Genomic DNA, 25,217 nt, shown 5'->3' on the forward strand with positions numbered 1-25,217 from the left:
TATTTATTAATTCTTAATGGTCTTATGAGCTAGTTCAGTGCCAAATAATCCAACAGGGAACAGTCTTATGGTGGCATTTTCACTGTTTAGCATTGGATTTATGAGTTTAGAGCGCTTACAAAAGTCTATAAGGTCATCAGCTTTTATACTATGCAGTTACTGTGTCACGTTTACTCCCGCTCCCCCGTTGTATCACCCATCAGGCAGTATTGTTTGTTTTCATGTTCAGACGCTACTCCTGTTTTTGTATTCACTCTATGTTCGTTCCTATTAAACTCACTGACTGCACCTGCTTCCTGACTCCCTGCGTCTTCGGTACATACTGTATCATTAACACCAGAGAAAAAAATCGAATTACCTAAACTCATTCATTCTGAAAATGAATAGAGTTGCATCCTCTTATGAGAAGCATTGAGAGCCAGAAGAGGGAGACAGAAGTAATCTACAGGCAGACTGGGTGAATTGGGACCAGAGGGGACCGGAGGACAAATGCCAACAGGTAATTTAATAATCAATCAGCTCACAGAGAATTACAATTGATAGAATTGGAGGCAGAGCTTCCAATTAAAATGCAATGATTTCAGTACATTGTGCACACACACATGCACGCCACACACATAACACTCAAATCAATAACATTACCATCGTAGTGCATTGAGGGATTTTGATGTATAAAAAGGTAAACAAAAGCATAAAGATCATAAAAACTCAGACAAAATGTATATAATAGTATTCTTTACAATGGTGACCCTGCACTCCATCCCTGGTGGGCTCTATTCAAGGTAGGGGGGATTAAAAGAGATGGTAACAGATCAATAAAATCCAGTGTTTTTTTGTAACATGCAACAATCTATATGATCTAAATATTGTATCTTATTTAGCTACAAATATACATTTTCTTTAACATGACCTAGAGACAATGGCAGTCAGTGCAATAAGTTAAAGACAAAGTCAATAAATTAAAATCAGATCCCAATCATCATACAACAAACTCGACCCATTGAACAACACACTCCATCTTGGTCCCATTTCTAAAGCACTTGCAACCAATTAAAAAGCCTGTAATGTGATTGCTGTGAGGTAATGTGTTGCTAGGGTACTCATACTCCACACATAGATAAGGAAGATTCATTGTTGAATTCAAAATCAGATGTTTTGCCTTCAAATTAGCCATCTTAGATGGGTACAAGGCAAGCTTTTCTAGCATTAGTTCCTGCTCAATTTACCACTTCTAAATAGTGTTACAACAGTGTGTAAACTCAATTGTTCTGCCGTGAACTGGCCATTGAAAGTAAATTACAACACAGTTTGACTTGAATGATTCTTCCGCAGCACCGGTTCAGTCTAGGTTCCAGACAGGCTCATACGAAGGTCGGTTTGAGGTCCTCCTTGAAGTTGACCACCGGATGTGTGGAGCGGCAGAGGCTGGTGAAGCCGCCATACTCACTGTCCGAGGAGTCTGAGGAGGAGCTGTCGCTGGAGGGGTAGGAGCCGTGTTGCAGGCAGGCGTCGCAGTAGGGACGATGATAGTAGGAGTAGTCAGCCAAGCTGCTGGTGTCTGAGTCCCAGTAACCATACGAGTCCCTGCCACGGTCTCTGTCTGGCCCTCCCTCACCACCCCCGTCACCATCTGGAGGGCATTTTCGAAGGGGTGGTGACCGGTGCTCCCGCCTTGAGCCGCGCCTCCCGCACCTGTTTGTTACCCTGTGCCACGCCTCTAGCCCTTCTTCTCCATCACTGTCGTCGAGGTGGAGATGATTAGTCTCTGTGGCGACAGGATTGAGCAGAGGTTGTGTTTTTGAGGGGTGCTTGTCTGGTTGTGAGAGCCCCGTGTCGCTCCTCCTTCCCCAACCAGGAGGCTCGGAGCCTGGGTAGTAACAGGGTGGAGGCCCCCCTCTTGGGGAATGGAATGGAGGTCTGCGTTTCCTCATTACGTAGGGGGAGATCCTAGGGTAGCGGAAGAGGAGAGGGGGATTGGGGGAATGAGGAGTGCAGAGGGAGAGAGGAGAGAGAACAGAGGGATTGGTCGAGGAGGGTTGAGAGGGTCTCCTGAACCCCCTGCTGTGATTTGGTGAGCGGAGGGCCGTTTCCATGACAGCGTCCACGCTCAGTTCCTGGAGTATCTCCTGCAGCTGCTCACTGCTCACAAACCCTGCCTGCCTGACACCTGCCATCCATGGTGATGTGGTATCGCCATGGCAACCTGACGGTTCCGACTGAGCAGGGGCCAAACCCACCGGGGGGAGAGTGGATGAGGAAGTGACATAGTTTGACTGACAGGAGGGTGTGGTTTGTGTCCCTCCCATCTCCCCTGGTGTTCTGACTCCTATCTTGGAAGAAACAGAGGGCTGAGGGGAGACTGGGAGGTGAGACCTTTCCGCTCCACACTGCTGCTGGGACACAGTCCCCTCAACCTTACACCCCCCTGCCTCTGTCTCCATCCCTGCACCCTGGATGTATGAGCCAAACTCTACACTACACGGTTTAACACTCACACAATCCCCTGGGGGAAAAGAGAGGGCAGGAGGGGGAGAAGAAGAGAGAGGAGCAGAGGTCGATTCAGAAGGAGGTGTACAGAGAGCAGAAGTAGTGGGAGGTGCAGACTGAGCAGGTGGAGAGAAGGGAGGAGAAGAGGGGGTAGGTTCTGCTACGTCCCTCTGTGGCAGGGGAGTTGGAGAGCAGTCGGACGGCACCACTGTGGTCTGGGTGGAGGAGGAGTGGAGGTTGGTGGTGGAAGAGTCCATTTCCTGGTCCTCATGAGGGTGGGTATTGGACATGAGGCGCAATAGCTTGTCTTTGGCGTTGTTCACCTGCTCCTGCAGACTGTCAATTACAGCATTCTTCTGCCAAATGACAACAACAAACTTTTAAATCCCCCTCAAAACAAAAAACATCAACAACAAGAGTCAGGTTAAAGGTTAACCTAAAGATTGGTGTCGGGTTAAAGGTTATAGGTGAAGTTAGTGATGAGTAGAAGGGTATTCAGAATACAAAGTAAACAAGTTTAGGTATATACTATAGTGTTGAGGGGTCACAGAGATTATTCTGAATACAGGACCATGTAGGGACCATTTTAGTCAGTAAGGAGAGTATTTCACTACCTTTTATAACCGTTAGGGGGCGAGTGAGGGTTAAAAGAATACATAGCCTACACACTGACTACCTCATTGAGGAGCCTCTTCATAGAGTTGTTCTCCCCCAGTAGATAGTAGACTTCATCCTGGCTGTAGACAGAGTGGACACTCTTACTGGGGCTGCTAAAGTACTTCGCCATCTGGCTAAGGTTGTTGTGCTCCTCCTCAAACCGACGCCACTGGGTTAACTGGGAAGAGGGGACCAAGAGGGGTGGAAAGAGGGGAGAGGAAGAGGGGGGTTGTGATGGATAGTCAGATAACTGTCAGACAAATGTGCCAGTCTTTGAGCATACCATTGAATCTCCAGGTGTGTGTGTTGCTCATTGTACTTCCTTTCTTTCCGTCCAGGATGCATTCCTGTATCATAACATCAGCTCACCACCAGTTACTTATGGGGAGTCATTAACTTGTTGGCGGAGGCTGTAGCGTGTTGACTCATGGATCAATGTGTGTGTTTGTTTGAGTCACACAGCATTGTTAACACACACACTACGGTGAGGTATGGGAAACACTCATGTAGACACTCGAATTGGGCCTGTCATAAATTACAGGGGTTTCTGCTCTGTCCGTCTTTTTGTGATGTGTGGTAACTGTCTCTCTCACCTGAGGTACAAACAGCATACAGTTGGTGGCGAGGGTACAGATGAAGATGGCTCCAGCTACCACGCTATAGACCACGTTAGGCCAGGCCTGCAGGAACCGTGACACTGGGACTGCAACCGCCGTGGACAGGGTGACCAGGCTGACCGCGGTCATGATGGTGGGGGACTGGTTGACCGGAGGGAGGCTGACGTTGCTGGTCAGACCGGCCAGGTAGGTCCCATACAGGAGCAGGCCACCCTGGAGAGAACGCAACATAACCACATAACGTTCATGACATGTTTACTATGACAAACCAACACAAACTCAGAGGAAACAGCTATAATGTGCTCTCATGTTTATCTGAGCCTTTCTTCCAGTTGTATGCTTTACCTTCATCACAGCGAGGAGGATAAACCACAGGTCTGAATAGAGAGAGGAACAGGAGTCCAGCTGAGACAGAGAGTAGGACAATTCCCTCTCCACCACCTTGACCATAGCCCCAATGGACAGTGCACATTTGACCGGGTCGGTTAGACTCCAGGCAGTCAGAACCAGCAGGTCCAGCATAATCAACAAAGCTACCAAGCCCATCAACTGGATGTCTCTGATGATCTGAAACACGCACATAGAGTTCAGTAATACACCGTGCAACACATCCACTCTACTACACACTTGAACCAGAGAGACAGTGAGAGCAGCAGCCTGCTTACCACTCTCTTGTCAGGCACGCGTTGGGTGAATACTCTGTACAGCCGCCATGTTTTCCCCAGGATGGGCCCAAATACCAGAGTGCTGCCGATACAAAACATCCAGATCCTGGCCTAGGATACACCACAATAACATCAAGACATCCCATAATATCACACAGCACGGCACCATTAGAGCAATGTGTGTGTGTGTGTGTTCTTACCTGTAGTATAGCTCTCACTCCTCCCCCTTGTAGGTGGGTGCGTTCCTCAAAAGCGAATAGGAATCCACTGCTGTAGGTGAGGACACTCCCACACAGAGTCAGCACATTGAGGTTAGGACTAGACATCTTCACTATCCTGAGACAGAGAGAGGAACAAACACAAAAGTTAGAATGTTCACATCTGTGTATCGATTTGAGCATTTATATATGCTTTTATAGTACATTCAGAAATGATTCAAAGTATTGACTTTTTCCACATTTTGTTGTGTTACAGCCTGAATTTAAAATGTATTAAATTCCGATTTTTGGGGGTCACTAATCTACACACAATATCCCATAATGTCAAAGTGGAATTCTTAAAAAAAAAAAAAATTATTATTATTTAAACATGAACCTGAATGACAGAGTGAAAAGAAGGAAGCCTGTTCAGCAGGGTTCCCAATAGGCGGCCCAAAGCCAAATTCGGCCCTCAGGTGATTTTATTTTGCCCCCAAAGTTTTGAGCAAAAACTTATTTTTATTTAAATATATATATATATATTTTTTAAATAGTTTTAGTTGTTAAATCAAATTAAATCCATTATAATCACACTTTGTAACGCAACAAAATGTGGAGAAAGTCAAGGGAGTTGAATACTTTCTGAAGGCACTGTAGTGTGGGTATATGTATACCTGTTGTTCTTGAAGCGCAGGGTAAAGAGCAGGAAGCAGAACGCCAGCAGGATGCCACAGGAGAGAATAGTCCAGACCACTGCACAGAGCACTGGGGAGAGAGACTGCCTCTGCAGCTCCACTCCCATCTACAGTAGATGTCAATCACATTTCAATTAGAATATCTACACTAATGGGAAACACTTGAGTAAATACAGTAACTTTGTGTTTGTGTGTTTGTGTATGTGTTGATCATGTTAAGAGTATTGTATGTGTTTTAGTTACTATCATTTGCATTCTGGAATGATTGGAGTATGCCTAAAACCTTCAACCTGGTGTTTTTTTTGTATCGCCTCATAAATATATTGCATACAAATTTGCAAGCCCAAGGCACAGAAAACAGACAACTTTTCAGAACCTTTATTAATATTAATTATATCTTTATTAAATCAACCACACAATACAAGAGATAGAGAAAATATATTTTGTCACAAGCTTCTTTAACAAATAAAGCTGACACAACACTCAGTGTCCTATTCTAAGAAGAGGTGATAGGTGAAAGGTTAAGGTGAGGAGGTAACGTCACTGACAGGCGAGATCACCAATGGCGCTGAGTTAACCCCACCGTTATTCTTTCGGGGGTTGAAGTATGCATAGAGTCTCTCTGCGAATATGTAACCGGTGAACGAGTAGATATGAGATCTGGAATCCACATCGTAAAAGGACACCTGCCCCCCTTCCCAGTCCACGTACACCCCCACCCTCTGGGGCTTATCGACCAGTGGCAGGGGGACAGGAGGGGTCGTCAGAGCCCAGTACTCAGTCCTGTTCCTCAGGCCTACTGTCCAGTAGCCATGTACAGGGTTTAGGGTATTCCCTCCTTTCTTGTTGACAGACTCTCTTCCCACTCCTATGTCCCACTCTGTCTTCCCCTTCACCTGCACCTCGTAGTAGAACCTCCCTGAGGAGAAGCTCTCCCTACCCAGGACACTGATACCAGGGTAAAACCTCTCGGGGTTGTCAGGGAGATTCAGCGCTGTATTGCCGTGGGCCACTTGTTTACCGTTGTCAGAGAGGATAAGTTTAGGGTGAGCTGTATCAGGGTCAAGCGTCACATCCACAGCACACTGCTGAGTTCTTGTAAGTTCTGTTTCACATAATCTTTTCACTTCATTCTTCAGTGTCTCCTCAAACTGGGATCCAGCTCTCCTCACAGCTCTCCTCACTGTTCCTACGTACACAACACTTTGAACTCTGATTTCGGACCAGTCCTTGGCGGGTGGAGGGGTGCACAGGGATGGGAAGCTATGGATGAGGTGGAGGTGGTCCTCAGTGAGTGAGAGCTGCTTCACCCCAGTGCTTCTCCTCTTTAGCTCTGTGATTTCCTGCTCCAGCTCTTTAATGAGCCCTTCAGCCCGCCTCTCTGCTGCTTTCTGCTTCTCTTCAATCACCTCAATGAGCTCAGCCTGGCTTCTCTGAATGGAGCGCACCAGAGCAGTGAAGATCTGCAAGCTCTCCCTAATCTCTCTCTCTGCATTTATTTTGCCTGATTGTACTGTGTGTTTGATCTCCTTCATTTTCTGCAGTCGACCCTGAATCATCTGCTGCATTACATCTTCCATATTCCCCAGCTGAGCCCTCCTCTCTCTGCTTTCTTCCTCCAAAGGGACAACATTGTGTTTCTTATGTCTTTTCTCAGTGCAAACCTGACACATGTACGTCTGGTCACTTCTACAGAACAGCTCCAGAATTTTCTGGTGCCGCTTACACACTCTGTCCTCTATGTTAATCACAGGCTCAATCAGATTGTGTTTCTTGAAGGTGGCCAGTATATGGTGAGGATCTAGGTGAGTCTCACAGTAAGAGGCCAGACACTCCAGGCAGGACTTCAAGGCCTTGATTTTCCTCCCAGTGCAGACGTCACAGGGCACTTCTCCAGGTTGGGCTGCTTGGGTTTGGTCCTGTGTACTAGTAGCAGTAGCCCTAATTTCAACTGACCTTCTGAACTGATCAGCCATCTCAGCTATGAAAGTATTGACTTTGAGCTCAGGTCTTCTGCTGAATTTCTGCTTACACATGGGACACTGGCACGGGCTGGTGATATGCCAGTAGCCATGTATGCAGTCCTTGCAGAAGTTGTGTCCACACGGGGTGGTGATTGGGCTGGTGAACACATCTAGACAGATGGGGCACAGGAACTGCTCCTCGGACAGCAGGCTGCTGACGGAAGCCATGTCTGGGAAGAGATCCAAAAATAAACCACATGGGACTTCATGGAATCAGTTGGCTCTCGACCTTGGAATTCTTTTACTGGAATGTTTTTTTCTAGCTTACAGTAGACCACCACGCTCTGCGCAGTTACAGCACACCCAAATAGCTTTCTCAATACATGTAACCAATGGTACCAATCTTATGATTTTATATTTCATTCAGAAATGTGCATTTATTAACATGTGCTGAGAAGTCTAATACAGCCTAACAGATAAAGAAATTAAAAGGGACAGTGATGACATCCTCACCTGTCAAATTCAATCTGTCTCTAAATCCAGCCTACTGTATACACATTAAATGTAATGTAATACAATTTAAAAAAATATATATATATAACTGTATTCTTCCCCTTGATTATATTTATAACTGGGCTGGGAGGGACAGGTGTTGAAACTTGAATAAACAACCTAACACAACAGACAACACAGCACAAATGAAAGAACCTCCACTCACCTCTGTATTCAGAAGAATACAGAGGTATATAAGCAATGTCAAAGACGATATATTTTGTACTCTACTAGGCTGTGTAGAGAGATTTGTGAGGGAATTTGGTCATGCTAAAGCACAAAGTTCTCTAGTTTAGTCTCATTTTAGAAGGTGACATTACCATGGCTTGTCCCGGTCCCTTACTGCTAAGCTGAAATGCAGCTGCTCTTAAAGGTACAGTACATGGCTGAATTAACCCGTAACATGACAGGACTCTCTCAGCTGAACCATGTATTATGGTTGCCATGTATCTAATACATTCACACTTCCTGTTCATATTATGTAGGAGTTCACAAAGCTTTTATTGTGCTGTAGCCCAGAAGATTTACTGAGGACCTGCCCAAATAACAAAACCATTGAAAAAAGTATGCACATTTCAGATCAGTTCAATGCAAAGAGGATTCAATTTAATATTTCCACATAAATTAGATACAGAGACATATTGGGGCAGGATTAGTAATGAGCTGCATTTTCAGTATGTCATCATACAATCGTAAAGGACATCACAATAAAGCCCAGCAAATGTGATTCTAGATTTCCTGGTAAGATACAATATATACCTCTCTAAATATTCAATATAAATCAATGCATGGAATGTTCAGTTTTCTTTAGAATGTAATCGATACGAGTTAAATCTCAATCTGATTGGCTCACATGAGAGATGATCAACGGTGCTGACATTTTGTCAATGCCACAAACCCCAAGGTTGAAGTACGGGTAAAGTTTCTCAGTGAAGGAACAATCGGTAAACGAGTAGATATGAGACCTGGCCTGGGCATTGTAAAAGGAGACCTCACCATCTTCATAGTCCACATAGACCCCCACCTTCTGGGGCTTCTCACTCAGGGAGAGGGGGGTAGGGTCAGTGGTGCAGGCCCTGTAGACATTCCCTTTCCCCAGCTGGATAGTCCAGAGTCCATTCTCAGGCTTTGCTGCATGAATCGTTCTTTTAATGGACGCTCTGGCCACTCCTACACTCCAGAGACTATTTCCCTTCACCTGCACCTCATAGTAGAATCTTCCTGAGGAGAAGCCCTCCTTTCCCAGGACGCTGGCAATATAGAAGAACCTCTCTGGATTGCCAGGGTAGTTCTGTCGTCTACCGGGATGTCTAAGTTGTTTCACATCTTCAGAGAGAGTGAGATTGGGATGAGCTGTATCAGGGTTCAGAGTTACATCCACTGACCACTGCTGAATAACCTTGAGCTCAGCCTCACACAACCTCTTCAATTCACTCTTCAGTGCATCTTCAAACTGAGAGCCAGCTCTCTTCACAGCTTTCCTCACCATGCCGACATTCTCAACACTCTGAACCCTGATCTCAGACCAGTCCTTGGTGGGTGGAGAGGTGCACAGGGATGGTGAGCTCTGGAGGAGTTTTAGGTCAGTGATTTCCTGCTCCAGCTCTTTAATGAGCCCTTCAGCCAGCCTTTTGGTTTCCTTTTGCTTTTCTGAAATCACCTCATTGAGTTCAGCCTGGCTTCTTTCAATGGAGCGCATTAAAGCTCTAAAGGTCTGACAACTGTTCTCTACCTCTTGCTCTGCATTTATTCCGCTAGATTGTATTCTATTTCTGATCTCAATCATTTTCTGCTGTCTGCCCTTAATCATCTGCTGCACTTCAGCCTTTCCTAACTGTACATTATTCTTTCTGGTTTCCACTTCAAGAGCGACAGTGTTGTGGATATTGTAGTCGGTCTTGAACTCCAGACATCTCCCATGCCTCTCACACATATGTTCTTCAGGATTCTCTACATGCTGTTGTCTCCTCAAGGTTGCGACTCTCTGATTGGGCTCCAGGGGAGTCTCACAGTAAGAGGCCTCAAAAGAAGAATTCACAGCCTTGACCTCCCTCCCAACACAGATATAATGGGACACCTCTCTAGGATGGTCCAGGCATTGGTCCTGGGGGCTTGTGGTATTTACCACAAATGGATTCCAGAACTCATCAACCATTTTAGATAATTGAGTATTGACTTTTAGCTCAGATATGTTAGGGAATTTCTCCTTGCACTGTGGACACTGGCACAGGACATTGTTTTTCCAGTATTCTCTGATACAATCCATGCAGAAGTTGTGCCCACATGGGGTTGTGACTGGTTTCTTGAGCACCTCCTCACAGATACTGCATATTAACTGCATTTCAGACTGTGGATTGTTAGCTGACGCCATGCCTGGGAACAAACAGAAAGTGAAATCAACTTTCCTGAATGAATCAACAATCTGTGTTATCTTGGCATTCACACCAGAATTATGCTTATGTATTTTCTTTTCTATTCTTGAATGCTATCATTTCTAAACATACTCTTTAACAAAAATAAACTTCAAACACACTACATACAAGAGAAGCTACGATAAAATACAAAAATTCTAAGATTTTCTCTGTCTCTTCTTACCTGAGATGATGTGTATTGTTGAATTATCTTCTTTTTCTCTTGAATCCCAAAGTAAGACTGAGTTCAGGGGACTGGCAAGTGTTCAGAGAAATGTATAAGGAGGAAGTGTCTTCAGGTCCTCAACATTCAGCTCTGCTGTTTAGTTTCATTTCAGCAACAGGCTCCTCCCAACACCATATTGAAAGACTTTGAGCTTTCTTCTCCATCTCTTAAAGGAGCAGATCTTCCTACACTGGGTGTATAAGACATTAAGAACATTCTGTTGGATTCTAGCTTGAAATATACTTATTCATGTTACCATACTAGAATGTATTGATTACTTTACACGTGTAAGGAATGTGTATGTTAGGGGTCATGGAAGGGTGAACAGGAACTAGGTATGTGGAAAGTTACTGAGTGATGTGGGAAGTTACTGGGTGAGAAAAGGGGAAGTGCATAAAGTTCATATTCTGTTCGTATATGTTACTGTTGAATATGAATGTCCTAAGGAGGGAGGCAAAGGGCAACATGTACTGAAATGTACTGAAAAACCCAATGCAAACCTGGTACACCGAATGTTTGAACTTTCTTTAAATAATTAGTCTGAAATACAGGGAAAGAAAAGGGAAAGAACAGACTCACTTAATGGTGACGTCTGTTCTGACTTTCTGGTGAGGCGTGATCACCCTGAGATTTAAGTATAATATGTAAATGCTGGTAAATATGAAGAAGTGTATTGCTGTTGTTGTTTTGTTTGTATTGTTTTTGTCTTTGCTTCAATACAAATCTCACCAGATTGAGTCTGCTGTATGGTCAGGAATTCTCTCAAAAGGTTACCCCTCTAACTCCCTGACCCTGTAACTCTGCTGTGAGATCGCCAATATGATAGGGGAGTATAAGCCAATTTGCAAAATGGTTTCAACAGTGTGTTGTTATTCTCATTGACATTTGTCTTAGACATTTGTATTAACGATATTGGGAATGTAATAATTAGTCATACAGTGAATAGTTTGTCTGGATTTCCTGAATCAGAAATGCCCTAAACTGTTGTTTTGGTCTGTCCTCTCTCAAGGTTATGGCGATAGCGACCCCAGACTGTATCTAGATGCATGGAAGGGATTATTCGACCAAGAACAGTGTGAGCCTTACCGGCTGAAGAAATTGCGACAATGGTGTTCACTATGACCCTGTCCTCCACCACTTCTACCAGAGACATGAGTCCGAGCCAGCAAACGGTGTACAGCATCCAGTCGAAGCTATCAATGGCATTTCTTTCAGGAGCGCAGCATGAGTCCTGAGACCGTCCACGTGGAGTGAGCATGGAGAGAGATCATGTCCAAACTTATCTCATGCTGCTGGTGTACTGGTTGTAAAATGGACAAGACAGAAATGGACCGTAAAGGTTGGTGGTGAGACATTTGTGTGCTTTGTCTGCTTGGGAAAATCAGATTATTCCCCAGATATTGAAATCGGGGACATTATCAAGGGCCATTCACTTTGACATGCATGAGTTACATGTGTGCCATTGGGAGGATGAACTGTAAAGCTATCCAAAGAAGAAAATGAAGATACGCCAGACGAATGAGAGCCGGGAGAGAGGGGGGTGATCACTGTTCCAGATGAGGGACTGTTGGAAACTGACTAATTGACTTGAGCACGTTTTAGTATGTTTATAATCTTTCCGATTTACGGTCACAAGACGCAGGCCTCCTAATTGTCCCTAGAATTTCTAAGCAAACAGCTGGAGACATGGCTTTCTCCTATAGAGCTCAATTTTTATGGAATGATCTGCCTACCCATGTGAGAGACGCAGACTCGGTCTCAACCTTTAAGTCTTTACTGAAGACTCATCTCTTCAGTGGGTCATATGATTGAGTGTAGTCTGGCCCAGGAGTGTGAAGGTGAACGGAAAGGCTCTGGAGCAACGAACCGCCCTTGCTGTCTCTGCCTGGCCGGTTCCCCTCTCTCCACTGGGATTCTCTGCCTCTAACCCTATTTAAGGGGCTGAGTCACTGGCTTACTGGTGCTCTTCCATGCCCGTCCCTAGGAAGGGGTGCGTCACTTGAGTGGGTTGAGTCACTGACGTGATCTTCCTGTCTGGGTTGGCGCCCCCCTTGGGTTGTGCCGTGGGGAGATCTTTGTGGGCTATACTCGGCCTTGTCTCAGGATGGTAAGTTGGTGGTTGAGATATCCCTCTAGTGGTGTGGGGGCTGTGCTTTGGCAAAGTGGGTGGGATTATATCCTTCCTGTTTGGCCCTGTCCGGGGGTGTCATCGGATGGGGCCACAGTGTCTCCTGACCCCTCCTGTCTCAGCCTCCAGTATTTATGCTGCAGTAGTTTATGTGTCGGGGGCTAGGGTCAGTTTGTTATATCTGGAGTACTTTTCCTGTCTTATCCGGTGTCCTGTGTGAATTTAAGTATGCTATCTCTAATTCTCTTCTTTCTCTGTCTTTCTCTCCTCGAGGACCTGAGCCCTAGGACCATGCCTCAGGACAACCTGGCATGATGACTCCTTGCTGTGAGTGAGTTTTTCCTAGCCACGTGCTTCTAACACTGCATTGCTTGCTGTTTGGGTTTTAGGCTGGGTTTCTGTACAGCACTTTGAGATATCAGCTGATGTAAGAAGGGCTATATAAATAAATTTGATTTGATTAATTTGATTTGATAACTATATAAGTGGCCTAGCAGTAGTGATCAACGTGTTATGGGTTAGATGGAATGATTTATGTGCAAATGTATTTGTGCCGGAGGCAAAGTAAAAAGGGTGCCTGTCTCTGAGACAGAATGTTCCATAAGGGTGAGATAGGAGTCATATGATAGAGCTAATACTATAGATTGTGAACTATTGCCTTATAACAGGTCTATTAGCTCCCTGTTTTATATTATTGTATTCTCTCTATGTTTTGCATCATGATATTCACTTGAGTATGAATTGGTTGCTTATTCTCAAATAACTCTTTGTGTATGAGTCCGGAAAATTTACAATGGACTGAGGTAGGTGCAAGAATGTATACTCCCTACTGATAAGAAGACCGGGAGATGTGTGGAGGAGTACAAAGGTTCAGGACTCGGGATGGGACGATAACACTACCTGCCTAGCCACAGAGATTCATTGTACATCCTAGATCAGGAGGGGCTAGGACTTGTCTGGGAAAACAGAGGAGAAGTGAGGATGACATCGCGTGGGAACACCTCCTGTAAACCTGCGCCTGACAGGGGAAGTCTGCCTATAAGCATGAGGAGGTGTATAGAGCCTCATTTTTGTGGACCCCGCAGAATAGTATCCCAAAGGTCTAGAGCAGGGGTGTCAAACTCAAATACCCAGTGGGCCAAAATGTAAAACCTGAACAAAGTCGCGGGCCAACATTGAACAAATGAACCTTTTAATATGGACCCAAACAAGTTTTGCTTTAACATTGAATATGGAACAAGCATCGCTTATTACCATACAATATATAATTTAATAGTGGAGACATGCAAAATCGAATTTCAAATGAAAAAACACATCAATGCATTCATTTATTAATAAATAAAATAAAATAAAAAAAATCGTATGCCTCTTTTCTATTTGCAGCCTTCTGATTTAAATACCAAAATAAACTTTTTCCAGATGCGTCGCAGCTCTCATCCACAGCGAGGGAGAACGCACCGAAATCTTTTCCCTTTTCCATCAGCTGGTCATACAGATTGGTGGCAAGATCACATGTGCGATCAGCTACTGTGTTTCTGCTCAGGCTCACGTTTGAAAATGCTTGCTTTTTCTCTGGGCATACGAGGTCACAAACTTTCATCATGCACTTTTTCACGAACTCTCCCTCATTAAAGGGCCGGGCTGATTTTGCGATCTCTGCTGCCACTATATAACTAGCCTTTACAGCAGCCTCACTTTGTGATGTGGCTTTTTTGAACATATTCTGTTGTGAAACCAAACTTATTTTCATCTCCTCTACTTTCTGGCTCCTTTGAGTCATGTCCATGTCTTTGTATTTGTCATGGTGTTTCGTTTCATGTGTCGTCTAATGTTGTACTCCTTACTTACAGCCACGTTGACTCCACAAACAAGACAAACAGGTTTGTCTTTTACATATGTAAACAGATATTCTGCCTCCCACTTGTCCAGAAAGCTCCTGTTTTCTGCCTTTCTTTTCGCCATTTTTGGGAAGGGATAGCGCGCTGACAGTTGTAGCGTCTATGTTGCTATGACTACTGTCACAGAGGAGAGGGCGTTTCTGGGTCCTGTCCTGATTGGCGCGCGAAAACAACAGCAGAGCATTATGGGATTCGTAGTATTAGCGGTGAATGCGCTGTATAATACCGGCGGGCCAGCTCTAGTAGTAATTTGGTATTGTCTCGCGGGCCAAATATATTACCCCCACGGGCCAAATTTGGCCCGCGGGCCGAGTTTGACACCCATGGTCTAGAGTCAGGCTAAGGGAGAGTGGAAATCGTCATGTTTAAACTTTGGTTATTGCCATAAATTATTCTGCATAGCTTAACGCATTACTAATACTTGTTATATTTTGTGTTTTTCTTGTTCATTTCAAGACTTTTGCTATCACTCCTTAGGATCCCAAAGGAGGAAGAGAAAGACCACAAGCTCCAGCTGAAATTCATTATCAGTTGTACAACAGGAAGGGTAATGGCAGATAGGGGGGTGGGGGTAAGAGTGTGTATAGTGTGATTATAAGTTTGAGACCAGGGCCTTAAGCCATGGAAGAAGATTACATAGTCAGAGGCCATAAGTCTTGGAGGTGTAAACATACAAATCAATTGAGAATATTAATCATGTTTTCTCTTCTGTTCATTTATAAGTCATTTTTTATAAGTTTGTGTAATGTTGAACAGTATGGAGTTACTATTCAAAAAGGAGGGACTGTTATTGATTACTTTACATGTATAAGGAATGTGTATGTTCGGGGTCAAGGAAGGGTAAAGAGGAACTAGGTGTGTGGAAAGTTACTGATTGATACGAGAGATTACGTGGTAGCTTACTCTCGTAACTGCGTGGTCTAGAATGGACTACAATTGCAGCCCACAGGTAGAAAATAGCAGACCCTGGATAAAAACATGTTTTCAGGACACGTTCAACCTGACGAATAGTAAGTATTGTTTCTAGAGGTAATGGATATACCTCTGGTGGCAGGAAATTTTATTTTGTTGAAACCAAATAGTTTAGGTTTATTTTTATTTTTGTACCTTTATTTAACTAGGCAAGTCATTTAAGATGAAATTATTATTTACAATGACGGCCTACCCCGGCCAAACCCTCTCCTAACCGGGACAACGCTGGGCCAATTGTGCTCCGCCCTATGGGACTCCCGGTCACGGCCTTAGACCGTTGTGCCACTCGGTCCCCCAAGTTGATAAAGGACGCCAGGCTACGGAAGCTTCTGCAACGAGCCATCTGTCTGTAAACAATGGCTCGTTGCGGGAACGATGCAAAACCTGACTCTGAACCCTGAACCTGTGTGCATGTGTGTGCATGTTTACTTTACCGTGCTGAGGGTACATAGTCTCTGCAGTATCTCCAGGTCCTCCTGTGTATTGACTCCAGGGTGGGTGAGGCAGAGTCCGGAGTCACAGTGAGAGCTGCAGTTCAACTCTGGCTCCATGGCTGGACCCACACCGTCAGCCCTCACACACACATCCTGAAGAATAAGATACAGTTGTCATGAACTATCTCAGCACACTACAATACTGCATACAGATACTTATACATACACTGAGGGGAGAAATACAGACATGTCTTTAATACCACGCTTACATGTGTATTATTACACACAAACTCTCTTTCTCCATTCCCATTCTCCCACCAACACCACATTGTTTTAATATACAGGAATGCAGAAGTCTAGATAGAACAACTATACCCAAGTCTCTCCTATTCATTTCACAGAGTACAGGACCACTGCTCAGCACTCACCACAGGGTGGCGCCATTATGAATATTTCCAGTGAACAGAAGTGGTTTTAGCAGGGGCCTGTGACACTGCTCATGGAAAACAGACAGTGAACTTGGAGTGGGGAAAATATAAAAACATAAGATTCATATATCAGTGTGACAGAAAAATGACACAACTATTCCAGTCTCGTGATTAAGGTTAATAAGGGCAGATTGGACAAACAATTCCCACAGAAACTGCAAGAAAGCTACAGGGAAAGACAATGCTTAGAAGGCTACAGCGAGGTCTGACCAAACCCAAAAGAGCACAGGATCTGGCCAATTTGAGAGTAAGCTTGCAAGCTTCTGCTTGTCCTCAGTCTCCACAAGACAGCACAGAGCTGAACAACACAATACATGACCACACTTCAGACCAAATCATCTAGATTTTGTGTGTGTGTGTGTGTGTGTGTGTGTGTGTGTGTGTGTGTGTGTGTGTGTGTGTGTTGTGTGTGTGTGTGTGTGTGTGTGTGTGTGTGTGTGTGTGGGTTGGTTAGTTGGTTGGTTGGTTGGTTGGTTCTTCTATGCTTGTGGGAACCTAAAATCCACCAAGTCCCCACAAAGATAGTAAAACAAGGAAAAGTCTCCCTCGTAGGGACATTTCCGACATCTCCATGAGCACAAAGAATATTTTAAATTTGGGGTTGGAATTAGGGTTAGGGTAAGAGGTTAGGTTTAGGTTCAGGGTTATTATTAAGGTTAGGGAGTATATTGAGTGTATTTATTGTGTACTAGTTTCACTGTAATATCATAATGTTCTTTTTTATTTTTTTTATTTTACCTTTATTTATACAGGTTTTTCTGTTTGAGATAACATCTCTTTTCCAAGAGAGACCTGGTCCAATAGCAGCAGGGGGAACAACGTTTCAGACAAAACAACTTACATACACTAACACAACCTTAAACAAAACTATAAACACACATACAGTACAACAAAAACATTTTACGTAAAAAACACGAAAGTCTTGACTAAAAACAGCTGTCCTAAAGACAATTTCACTCTTCTATGATATATACATCGATCAAGTGTTTAAACTCCACCAACGAAATTAGATCATCACATTTTAAAATGTTCAGGACAGAATTCCAGGACCACGGAGCTGAGTAACTAAAACCATTTCTACCATGACCTGTTCTCATTCCTGGTACTGTTAGAAGCAAATGAGAATGGGACCGTAACTGATATTTATTTACCGACCTGATTAAAAAAGAACAGAGATAAAATTTTACTCAATATGGCCTTATAAATCAGTGTATACCAGTGTTTAAGCCTACGCAAGGTCAATGACGACCAGCCAACAGCGCTGTAGAGATCACAATGATGTGTTAGACGTTTTTGATTTGTAATGAACCTGAGGGCTGCATGATACACTGAATCAAGTGCTCTCAGGGTAGTGGCTGAGGCCTGCATATACAGTGGGGAGAACAAGTATTTGATACACTGCCGATTTTGCAGGTTTTCCTACTTACAAAGCATGTAGAGGTCTGTAAAACTCCAGAAAATCACATTGTATGATTTTTAAGTAATTAATTTGCATCAACCCACACACCCAAATATTTGTACACTTTAACTTGCTCTATAGTATGTCCAGCCAATGTAGCAATGACATGATTAATAACATGCCTGGCATTTGAATTTACCCAAATTTAGAACCAGCTTTAAATCATACAGATTCTGTTGTATGATGTTAAATGCTCTTTGGGCATTTTCAAAAGCTAAAGATAAACTACTACCACTTGAATAAAGAACAGTATCATCTGCATAAAAATGAACATCYGCTGTTTCASTAAGATCCCCAATGTTGTTGATATACAAAATGAACAACAGTGGACTCAAAATAGAACCTTGCGGAACACCTGAGCACACCTCTATAGACTCAGATTTACAACCATCCACCATTACACATTGTGTACGATTTGATAGGTAATTTATAAACCAATCTAGAGCATGACCAGTAATTCCACAACATTTTAACCTTTGCACTAACACAGCATGGTCCACGGTGTCAAAAGCCTTAGACAAATCAATAAAGACAGACACACAATGTAACTTCTTATCTAGAGCACAGTGGATGTCATTTAAAACCTTCAATGTTGCTGAAACAGTGCTGTGGCCAGACCTAAAACCTGATTGCATTCCATTTAAGATGTTGTTTCCTTGGAAGTAGGCCTTTAGCTGCCTACTAACTAAGGACTCCAGTACCTTAGACAGTACAGAAATGTTTGATATGGGTCGATAGTTGTCAAGTAGCGAAGGATCTCCACCTTTCAGGAGAGGCAGTACAAAAGCAGATTTCCATAACTTGGGGATTTCCTTAACATCAAGCGTAAGGTTAAAAATACATGTTAAGGGGGAGCAATAATGTCTGCAGCTAGGTGTAGGAAGCGGGGTCTAGTTCATTAGGGCCAGAGGATTTTTTCCCATCAATTTCTTTCAGGGCTTTACACACTTCTGAAACAGAGAAGGATGAAAAGGAGAACCTGGTGAAGGAGTGCACACGGGTGTCAGGTAAATTCATAGGGGGCTCAATTATACCTTTGACCTTTTCAAATAAACTGCCTGCATCTAAAAAATGCTGATTCAAGGCTTTCAGAATGAAGGTTCTCTCAGTTACAATCTGTGTGTCTACCAACTATTGTTTAGGAAGCTGTGTATCTTTTTTGCACTCCAAACCTTTCACTACTTGCCAGAATTTGGGTGGAATATTTAAATTATGTGAAGTAGATTTCAGGCAGTGGTCTGCTTTCAATTTACGGATCATAGCCACACCCATATTTCGAAGACGTTTAAAAGCCATCCAATCATCTGCCAAACCAGTCCCTCTTGCTTTAGCCCACATAGCATTTCGTTCCCTTATGATTTTTGTAAGTTCCTCAGTAAACCAAGGGTTCTCTCTGCCCTTAATCCTGATTTTTTTTTAAAGGGGCCTATTGCATACATCCTGGAATGCGTTGTGGAAGTAAGAAAAGGCTAGTTCAACATCAGGGATTAATTCCATTCTATTCCATTCAATGCTAGATACATMATGTAAAARACCTTGAATATCAAACCGCTTCCAGTTTCTTTTCGTAATRACACGTGGAGATTTCTTAGGAATTTTACCATCTCTCACACAGGCAATAGCACAGTGATCACTTATGTCATTTGCAAAAATACCAGAAGCATTAAAATGATGAGGAGTATTGGTTAAGATCAAATCAATGGGGAGTATTGGTTAAGATCAAATCAATCAAAGAGGATTTCAGAGGATATTTTATATTCAACCTAGTTACACTGTTGACAATCTGAGTGAGATTATAGGTATTGCATAGAATGTTGAGTTGATCAGAGCTTTTGTGACCTGCCTGGAAACCACAAATGTTAATGAGCTTGACAGGTAATTTACAGTGTAAGCCAGTGGTTCTGCATATAAGTGAGCTGTCTAGTCCCTGACAAATAAACAACAAATACATTCATAAATCACAATGTACAGCACCTAGAAGCACTATAGGTTTATATTGTACATTTTTATGAGGTTGCATCTGGGTTGCATTGCCTGGCTACCCAAACGCCTTGCTCCGGCCAAACGCTACGCAACAGACACACGTCCGTTAGTTTCTTCTCCGCAATGAGTCTGGATCTGAGTACCTCCCTGACAATTACTAGAACGAAAATCCATTTTAGACCGTCTGATTGGTCCCATAAACCTGTGGGTTGGGCCGAGCCAGAACACAACGTTTTTTGAAAATGTGTCATTGGCTTTGATACTCTGATTGGTTAGAGATGATCCAATCGCTGATGACTTTGTTTTGTACAACACCCCTCATTTTGACATCACCACAAACGACTTCAATGATGGCAGTCTCAGACTGAAGTATGTAGCGAACGATAGAGCAGTGGAAAAGTTCTGTTTGAGTCGTTAGGCAATGAGTTGCACTGACATGTCGCGGATATAATTATGTACAATCGACCATGACATCATACAATGTTTCGATCTGTCTTCTACGTTACCATTTTAACAACCACACTGACTCATGAGCTACATGTATATGTACGTCTATCTGTCTGTCATATTTTGTGTATAGAGAGCTTACGTGTGTGTGTGTGTTGTGTTGTGTGTGTGTGGTGTGTGTGTGTGTGTGTGTGTGTGTAGTGTGTAGTGTGTGTCGGTTGTGGTGTGTCTGCGTGCGTGTGCGTGTGTGTGTCACACCATGTCACTGTCTGTGGGCTGACTAAGATATCCCCAGGGCTGTAACCATCTCACAGTATCAGTAGTCGCAGGCTGATGACAGAGCACTTTCACTACGGTGTGCCTTTGATTGGTCTTAATCCTAGGTCTTTGTTTTTCAATCTCAGTGGTTAAATAAGTTATTGAGTAAAACAAGGATGATCAGCATTTAGATGCTTCCTCGCTAGTCAACAACTCTGAGAAGCTACCAGTTTAAGACACAAGTTACTATAATGCTACTAAAGCCTGCAGGCCTACAAACACCCATACCTTATATCATATGTATCTTTTCTGGAGAAAATCTTCAGTAATAGATATTTAATTAAGTCGTACGTAGGCCTGTTAGGATGACACAAGTTGTAATTGTTTTGTCAAAATGAACAATGGACTTCTTCCGTTTCTTTTCTGGGGGTCTGGGAAATGTCTGTAGTTTCCTTTCTCGTATCCTTTCGTAATTGTCCCAGTTTAGATCACAGCTTTACGGATTCCTGCAGGCACATCCGGACTAGAGAGGCTTTTACGCAGTTTTTTCAAAATCCTCTCCACCGGTTTCAACCACATTGAAACGTGTGCCACAGGGGTCAGCGTGAGCACCGAGCATGAGGCCTGTTCCCGACCCCGGCAGCAGGTTGACGGACATGTTTTGACAGTGCATGATGGTTATAATGTGTGTTTGTCTCTACATGTGTCCTTTAAACTCATGTGGCCTTAATCACAAGTAATTCCTGAGCTACCTGTGGCCTTAGGCGGAGAAGACAACTTTACTGTAAAATCTTATAGTTTCTATTTTCTGACAACTTTCACTTTTGGCCTCACTAGGCCTCACTATCTACTCCGTTCACCTGAGAGATTATGTGGTATCAAGATCAGTCAGGGACCAATTACCAGTAGGATTGTCATGGATAGGTGTAACCCTGTGGCTTTGACCCTCCTGTTGTCCACCCAGCACCACTTTCAATTGTTTTTAATCCATTCATTGTCACCGTCAGTTTGCCTGGCCCAATCCCCTCTTTCCCTTTTAAGATTAGAGGGGTGGCGCGGGGAGCAGCGGGTGAACTGCATGCGGTTAGCAACGCTGGACAAAGCGCGGCCAGTGTTCTGCAGGAGCAATATTGAAACATTCCACCTCACACTGTAATCCGTTTAGCAATTTATTCTAAGATGATCAAATCAAGTGTAAGAATGCAGTTATTGGCATAGCTTGCCCTTGCCTCAAGCCAGTGGCTAGACATAGTATACTAGCCATATGGTGCACACTCCATATGAGGCTCTTAAGAATTATCCCTATAACTTTATCTTCTATGAGATTTTTGCCAATTATTATTTTTCCTACTTTGGTTTATAACTTTCCATCTTGATATGCATGTGCAAAGTGAGTTACATCACTCTAGCTTGTTTCTGCTTGGAGATATTGAAAGTGTTACAGCTGTCTTGTTACATTCATCCCTTGTCTCCCCTATTAAACTTTAAATAAAAGCCTAAATGTGTTGTAGTTTAAACTGCTTGAACATAAGCATGTTTTCAAACTGACTTCTTTGTCTTTCTTGCCAAAACATATTTAAATCTCAGCTAAAAACAATTAATCAAAAGAACAAATTGAATTTGACTAAGTGCTAACTTTCACTCTCAAAAGCCTACTAACTCAATGAATGGCAGTCTACTTTATTTCACATGCACTGGTTTATCATAGGTTGTCATGAAAAACATTTAAAATCACTTGTAATTTTCAAAATATGTCATTTTAACGCACATCAATCGTTATTGTATTAACACATCTGTGTCGGTATTTTGAAATTGCAATAGCACGATCCCACAGAATAGAAGCTAATTTCGGCGTCAAAGGGCTATGATTCATCCTCACGATAATACCGCATCAATCATATGAACAGAGGTCTCTGAGAAGCGACTTAACACAACAGCAGACCAACCTGACGGAGTCCCTAAATAACCGGTGAGGGATGTCAGAGGGGTGCGTGGAGAGTCCCTCCGTCTAGCCGCTGTCCTCGCACCATCGCTGGAGTCTCACGAAGTGAAACAAACTGTCCCGGAAAGTTAACTCCACGACTGGGACCTATAGTAAAGCCCTTCCAAAAATCCAACCAGAAGAAAAATAATCCTTTTTATGACAACTGAGAACTCTCCAAAGTAGGCCTATCCCAAAATGTTTCCTGGTGTCAGGGAGAAAAAGTATAGTCTGCAACAAGTTTTCATGAGCAGGGTAGATAGAGTGGGAGATTGAGGGAAATGTGTGTGTGTGTGTGTGTGTGTATGTGTGTGTGTGTGTGTGTGTGTGTGTGTGTGTGTTTCGCTGTAATTAATTAGCGGGTAGCGCGCTGCGAAAGTTTCAGGCTTTTATTGTCAGGTGCACAAATACAGTGAAATGCCTTTCTTGCTTGCTCTTTCGTAACAATGCAGTAATCAAAATCATCATAAACATTTTATAAAAAGTAAAGTAGAACAAAAGTACACGAGAAATAGAAATAAGAACAAGAAAAAGTACAGTAAGTAAAGTACAGTATATACAGGGTCAGTGCCAATACCATATTTACAATATGCTGGGATACTGGAATGATAGGATTAAATATGTATAGGGCTAAAGTGACTTGGCATCAGGATATAATAAACGGAGCAGCAGCAGCTTATATGATGATTGTGTGTGTGTGTGTGTGTGTGTGTGTGTGTGTGTGTGTGTGTGTGTGTGTGTGTGTGTGTGTGTGTGTGTGTGTGTGTGTTTGACTGTAAGTGTGAGTGAGTGTGTAGAACCTTATAAAAAAAACACATGAATATAACGTGATCGCATGTAGTGTTCCAAAAACACATGTTGTCATGTGATCACATGTGATCTTATTTGAAGTTAATGTGATAACATGTGAGAACATGTAAAGCAACATGTGATAACATGAAACTACACATGTGAAATTATGTGTTTTTTCTGTAAGGGGAGTGTGAATAGAGTGAGTGTGTAAGTGTGCATAGAGACAGTGTAAAAATTCATATAGAAGGGTCAATGCAGATATTCCGTGTAGCCATTTTATTAGCTATTTAGCAGTCTTATGGCTAGGGGATAGAAGCTGTTCAGGATTGGGGATAGAAGCTGTTCAGGATTGGGGATAGAAGCTGTTCAGGATTGGGGATAGAAGCTGTTCAGGAGCCTGTTGATGTCAGACTTGCTCCAGTACCGCTTGCCTTGCGGAAGCAGAGAAAACAGTCTATGGCTTAGGTGGCTGGAGTCTTTAACAATTTTTCTGGCCTTCCTGTGCTTCCGGGCGCATATTGTTTTGCAGAGAGAGAACATCCCAGTGGGCACAACTGGTTGAATCAATGTTGTTTTAGCGTAATTTGTCAACGTATTTTGATTTGAAATTTCAATCACAGGATTATGTCATCATGGTAACCAAATGTCTAAATAGACAAACCTTGTATAACATATGTTGAATATGTACAATGTGCCCTTCAGTAAGGCTCTTAACCCTAGTTGCTCTGGATAAGAGTGTCTGCTAAATGACTTAAATGTAAATATAGCATTTGCAAAGTCATCAGCTATTGTTTCAATTCAACACAGAATTAAACAAAAAATAAATCATAAAATAGACCTAGGTTTTCAAGCTCTGGTTGATTTCAAATGTAATGATATTTAGTGATATTGAATTGTGTTTGGTTGTCAACACAACCAAATATCAACATTTGAAGAAAAAATTCCCAGTCAATACACCAATTAACAGATATAGAAATAGCCAAAGTCTCCTATTGACATTATCAAAGTGGGTGGTTATGAATGGTTCTTTAAGAAAATGGATGATTATTGCTGTGTTGCCTTTACAGTTTGCTTTCATGTGTCCAATGACCATACATTATTTTCTCTACCATCTGATTGGGAGTTGCATGGTATAACCACTGCGCCTCACGCTATTTGTTCAAACATATGAGCTCACCATTGTTGCGCTTTGGGCAGCAGGTGACATTGAACAGTCACAGGGGACTGGGTGGCGCGTGGGACAGGGTTGCACAGGAGAGAGGCTCGGGCGCGTCCTCTTACTGTGCAAATAAATAATATTGGTATACCCCATAGTACAGTGGAAAGAAACAGAAGTGTTTTCAACAATATCACTCCATTACGCGCGAGCTTGAAATATATGAAGAGGGGGGGTGGCGATTTTGCTTGTAGGCCTAGACCTACTGTAAAGGGATGACACATTTGCAAATGACTGTAAAAGATCAAAAAGAGAGATCAACGCTCCAGTAAACCGTTTCTCTCCTCTCCAGCTCGCTCTGCAGCCGGACCCCATGTAAATATTTCAGCGCTTGTTCAATCAGCCTCGCGAGGCGTAAAGGTGTTATTATAACGTCACGGGGATTTACGGTGTGAGCCTGCACGCGAGTTCATTCCTGACAAGGGAGTGTCACAGGTAAATTAGTGACAGCTATGTTTAGGGGGAGAGACAGAGTTGAGAGAGGGTAGATTCATATAAGGTGTACAGGTACATGTAACTGCCTAAATAATGGGAACACTTGAGAAAATGAGGGATACAAAGTATATTGAAAGCAGGTACTTCCACACAGGTGTGGTTCCTGAGTTAATTTATCACGTAACCCTATTAGCACTATTTTGGCTACCATGGCTATGCCTCCATAGAATGACAATGCCCACATCCATCGGGCAC

The 25,217-nt window shown here is 43.1% G+C and overlaps 2 protein-coding genes across 4 annotated transcripts; both read right to left on the reverse strand.

Moving 5' to 3' along the window:
* Nucleotides 1-464: 464 nt before the first annotated feature.
* On the reverse strand, nucleotides 465-22,815 carry LOC111959603 (probable G-protein coupled receptor 156). Of its 3 annotated transcripts, XM_023981291.2 has the most exons (9): nucleotides 22,485-22,815; nucleotides 15,904-16,056; nucleotides 5,298-5,425; nucleotides 4,627-4,762; nucleotides 4,427-4,537; nucleotides 4,107-4,328; nucleotides 3,738-3,974; nucleotides 3,164-3,322; nucleotides 465-2,843 (listed from the first exon to the last, which is right to left on the reverse strand). In XM_023981291.2, the coding sequence occupies exons 2-9, from the start codon at nucleotides 16,018-16,020 to the stop codon at nucleotides 1,362-1,364; spliced, it is 2,592 nt and encodes an 863-aa protein (XP_023837059.1). In that variant the 5' UTR covers nucleotides 16,021-16,056; nucleotides 22,485-22,815; the 3' UTR covers nucleotides 465-1,361. The 3 variants fall into 3 exon arrangements, with proteins under 3 accessions (XP_023837059.1, XP_070293656.1, XP_023837060.1); XM_070437555.1 differs by lacking the exons at nucleotides 465-2,843; nucleotides 3,164-3,322; nucleotides 3,738-3,974; ... (3 more) ...; nucleotides 5,298-5,425; nucleotides 22,485-22,815 and adding an exon at nucleotides 5,465-7,512 and having other exon boundaries at nucleotides 15,904-16,010; XM_023981292.2 differs by lacking the exons at nucleotides 465-2,843; nucleotides 3,164-3,322; nucleotides 3,738-3,974; ... (4 more) ...; nucleotides 15,904-16,056; nucleotides 22,485-22,815 and adding exons at nucleotides 5,466-7,512; nucleotides 8,001-8,400.
* Nucleotides 8,419-10,704, reverse strand: LOC111959605 (E3 ubiquitin-protein ligase TRIM39). The gene is made up of 2 exons (XM_023981293.2): nucleotides 10,430-10,704; nucleotides 8,419-10,207 (listed from the first exon to the last, which is right to left on the reverse strand). The coding sequence occupies exon 2, from the start codon at nucleotides 10,203-10,205 to the stop codon at nucleotides 8,670-8,672; it is 1,536 nt and encodes a 511-aa protein (XP_023837061.1). The 5' UTR covers nucleotides 10,206-10,207; nucleotides 10,430-10,704; the 3' UTR covers nucleotides 8,419-8,669.
* Nucleotides 22,816-25,217: the final 2,402 nt, after the last annotated feature.

The sequence above is a fragment of the Salvelinus sp. IW2-2015 genome, linkage group LG36, assembly GCF_002910315.2.
Source record: "Salvelinus sp. IW2-2015 linkage group LG36, ASM291031v2, whole genome shotgun sequence".
Taxonomy (NCBI): Eukaryota; Metazoa; Chordata; class Actinopteri; order Salmoniformes; family Salmonidae; genus Salvelinus; species Salvelinus sp. IW2-2015.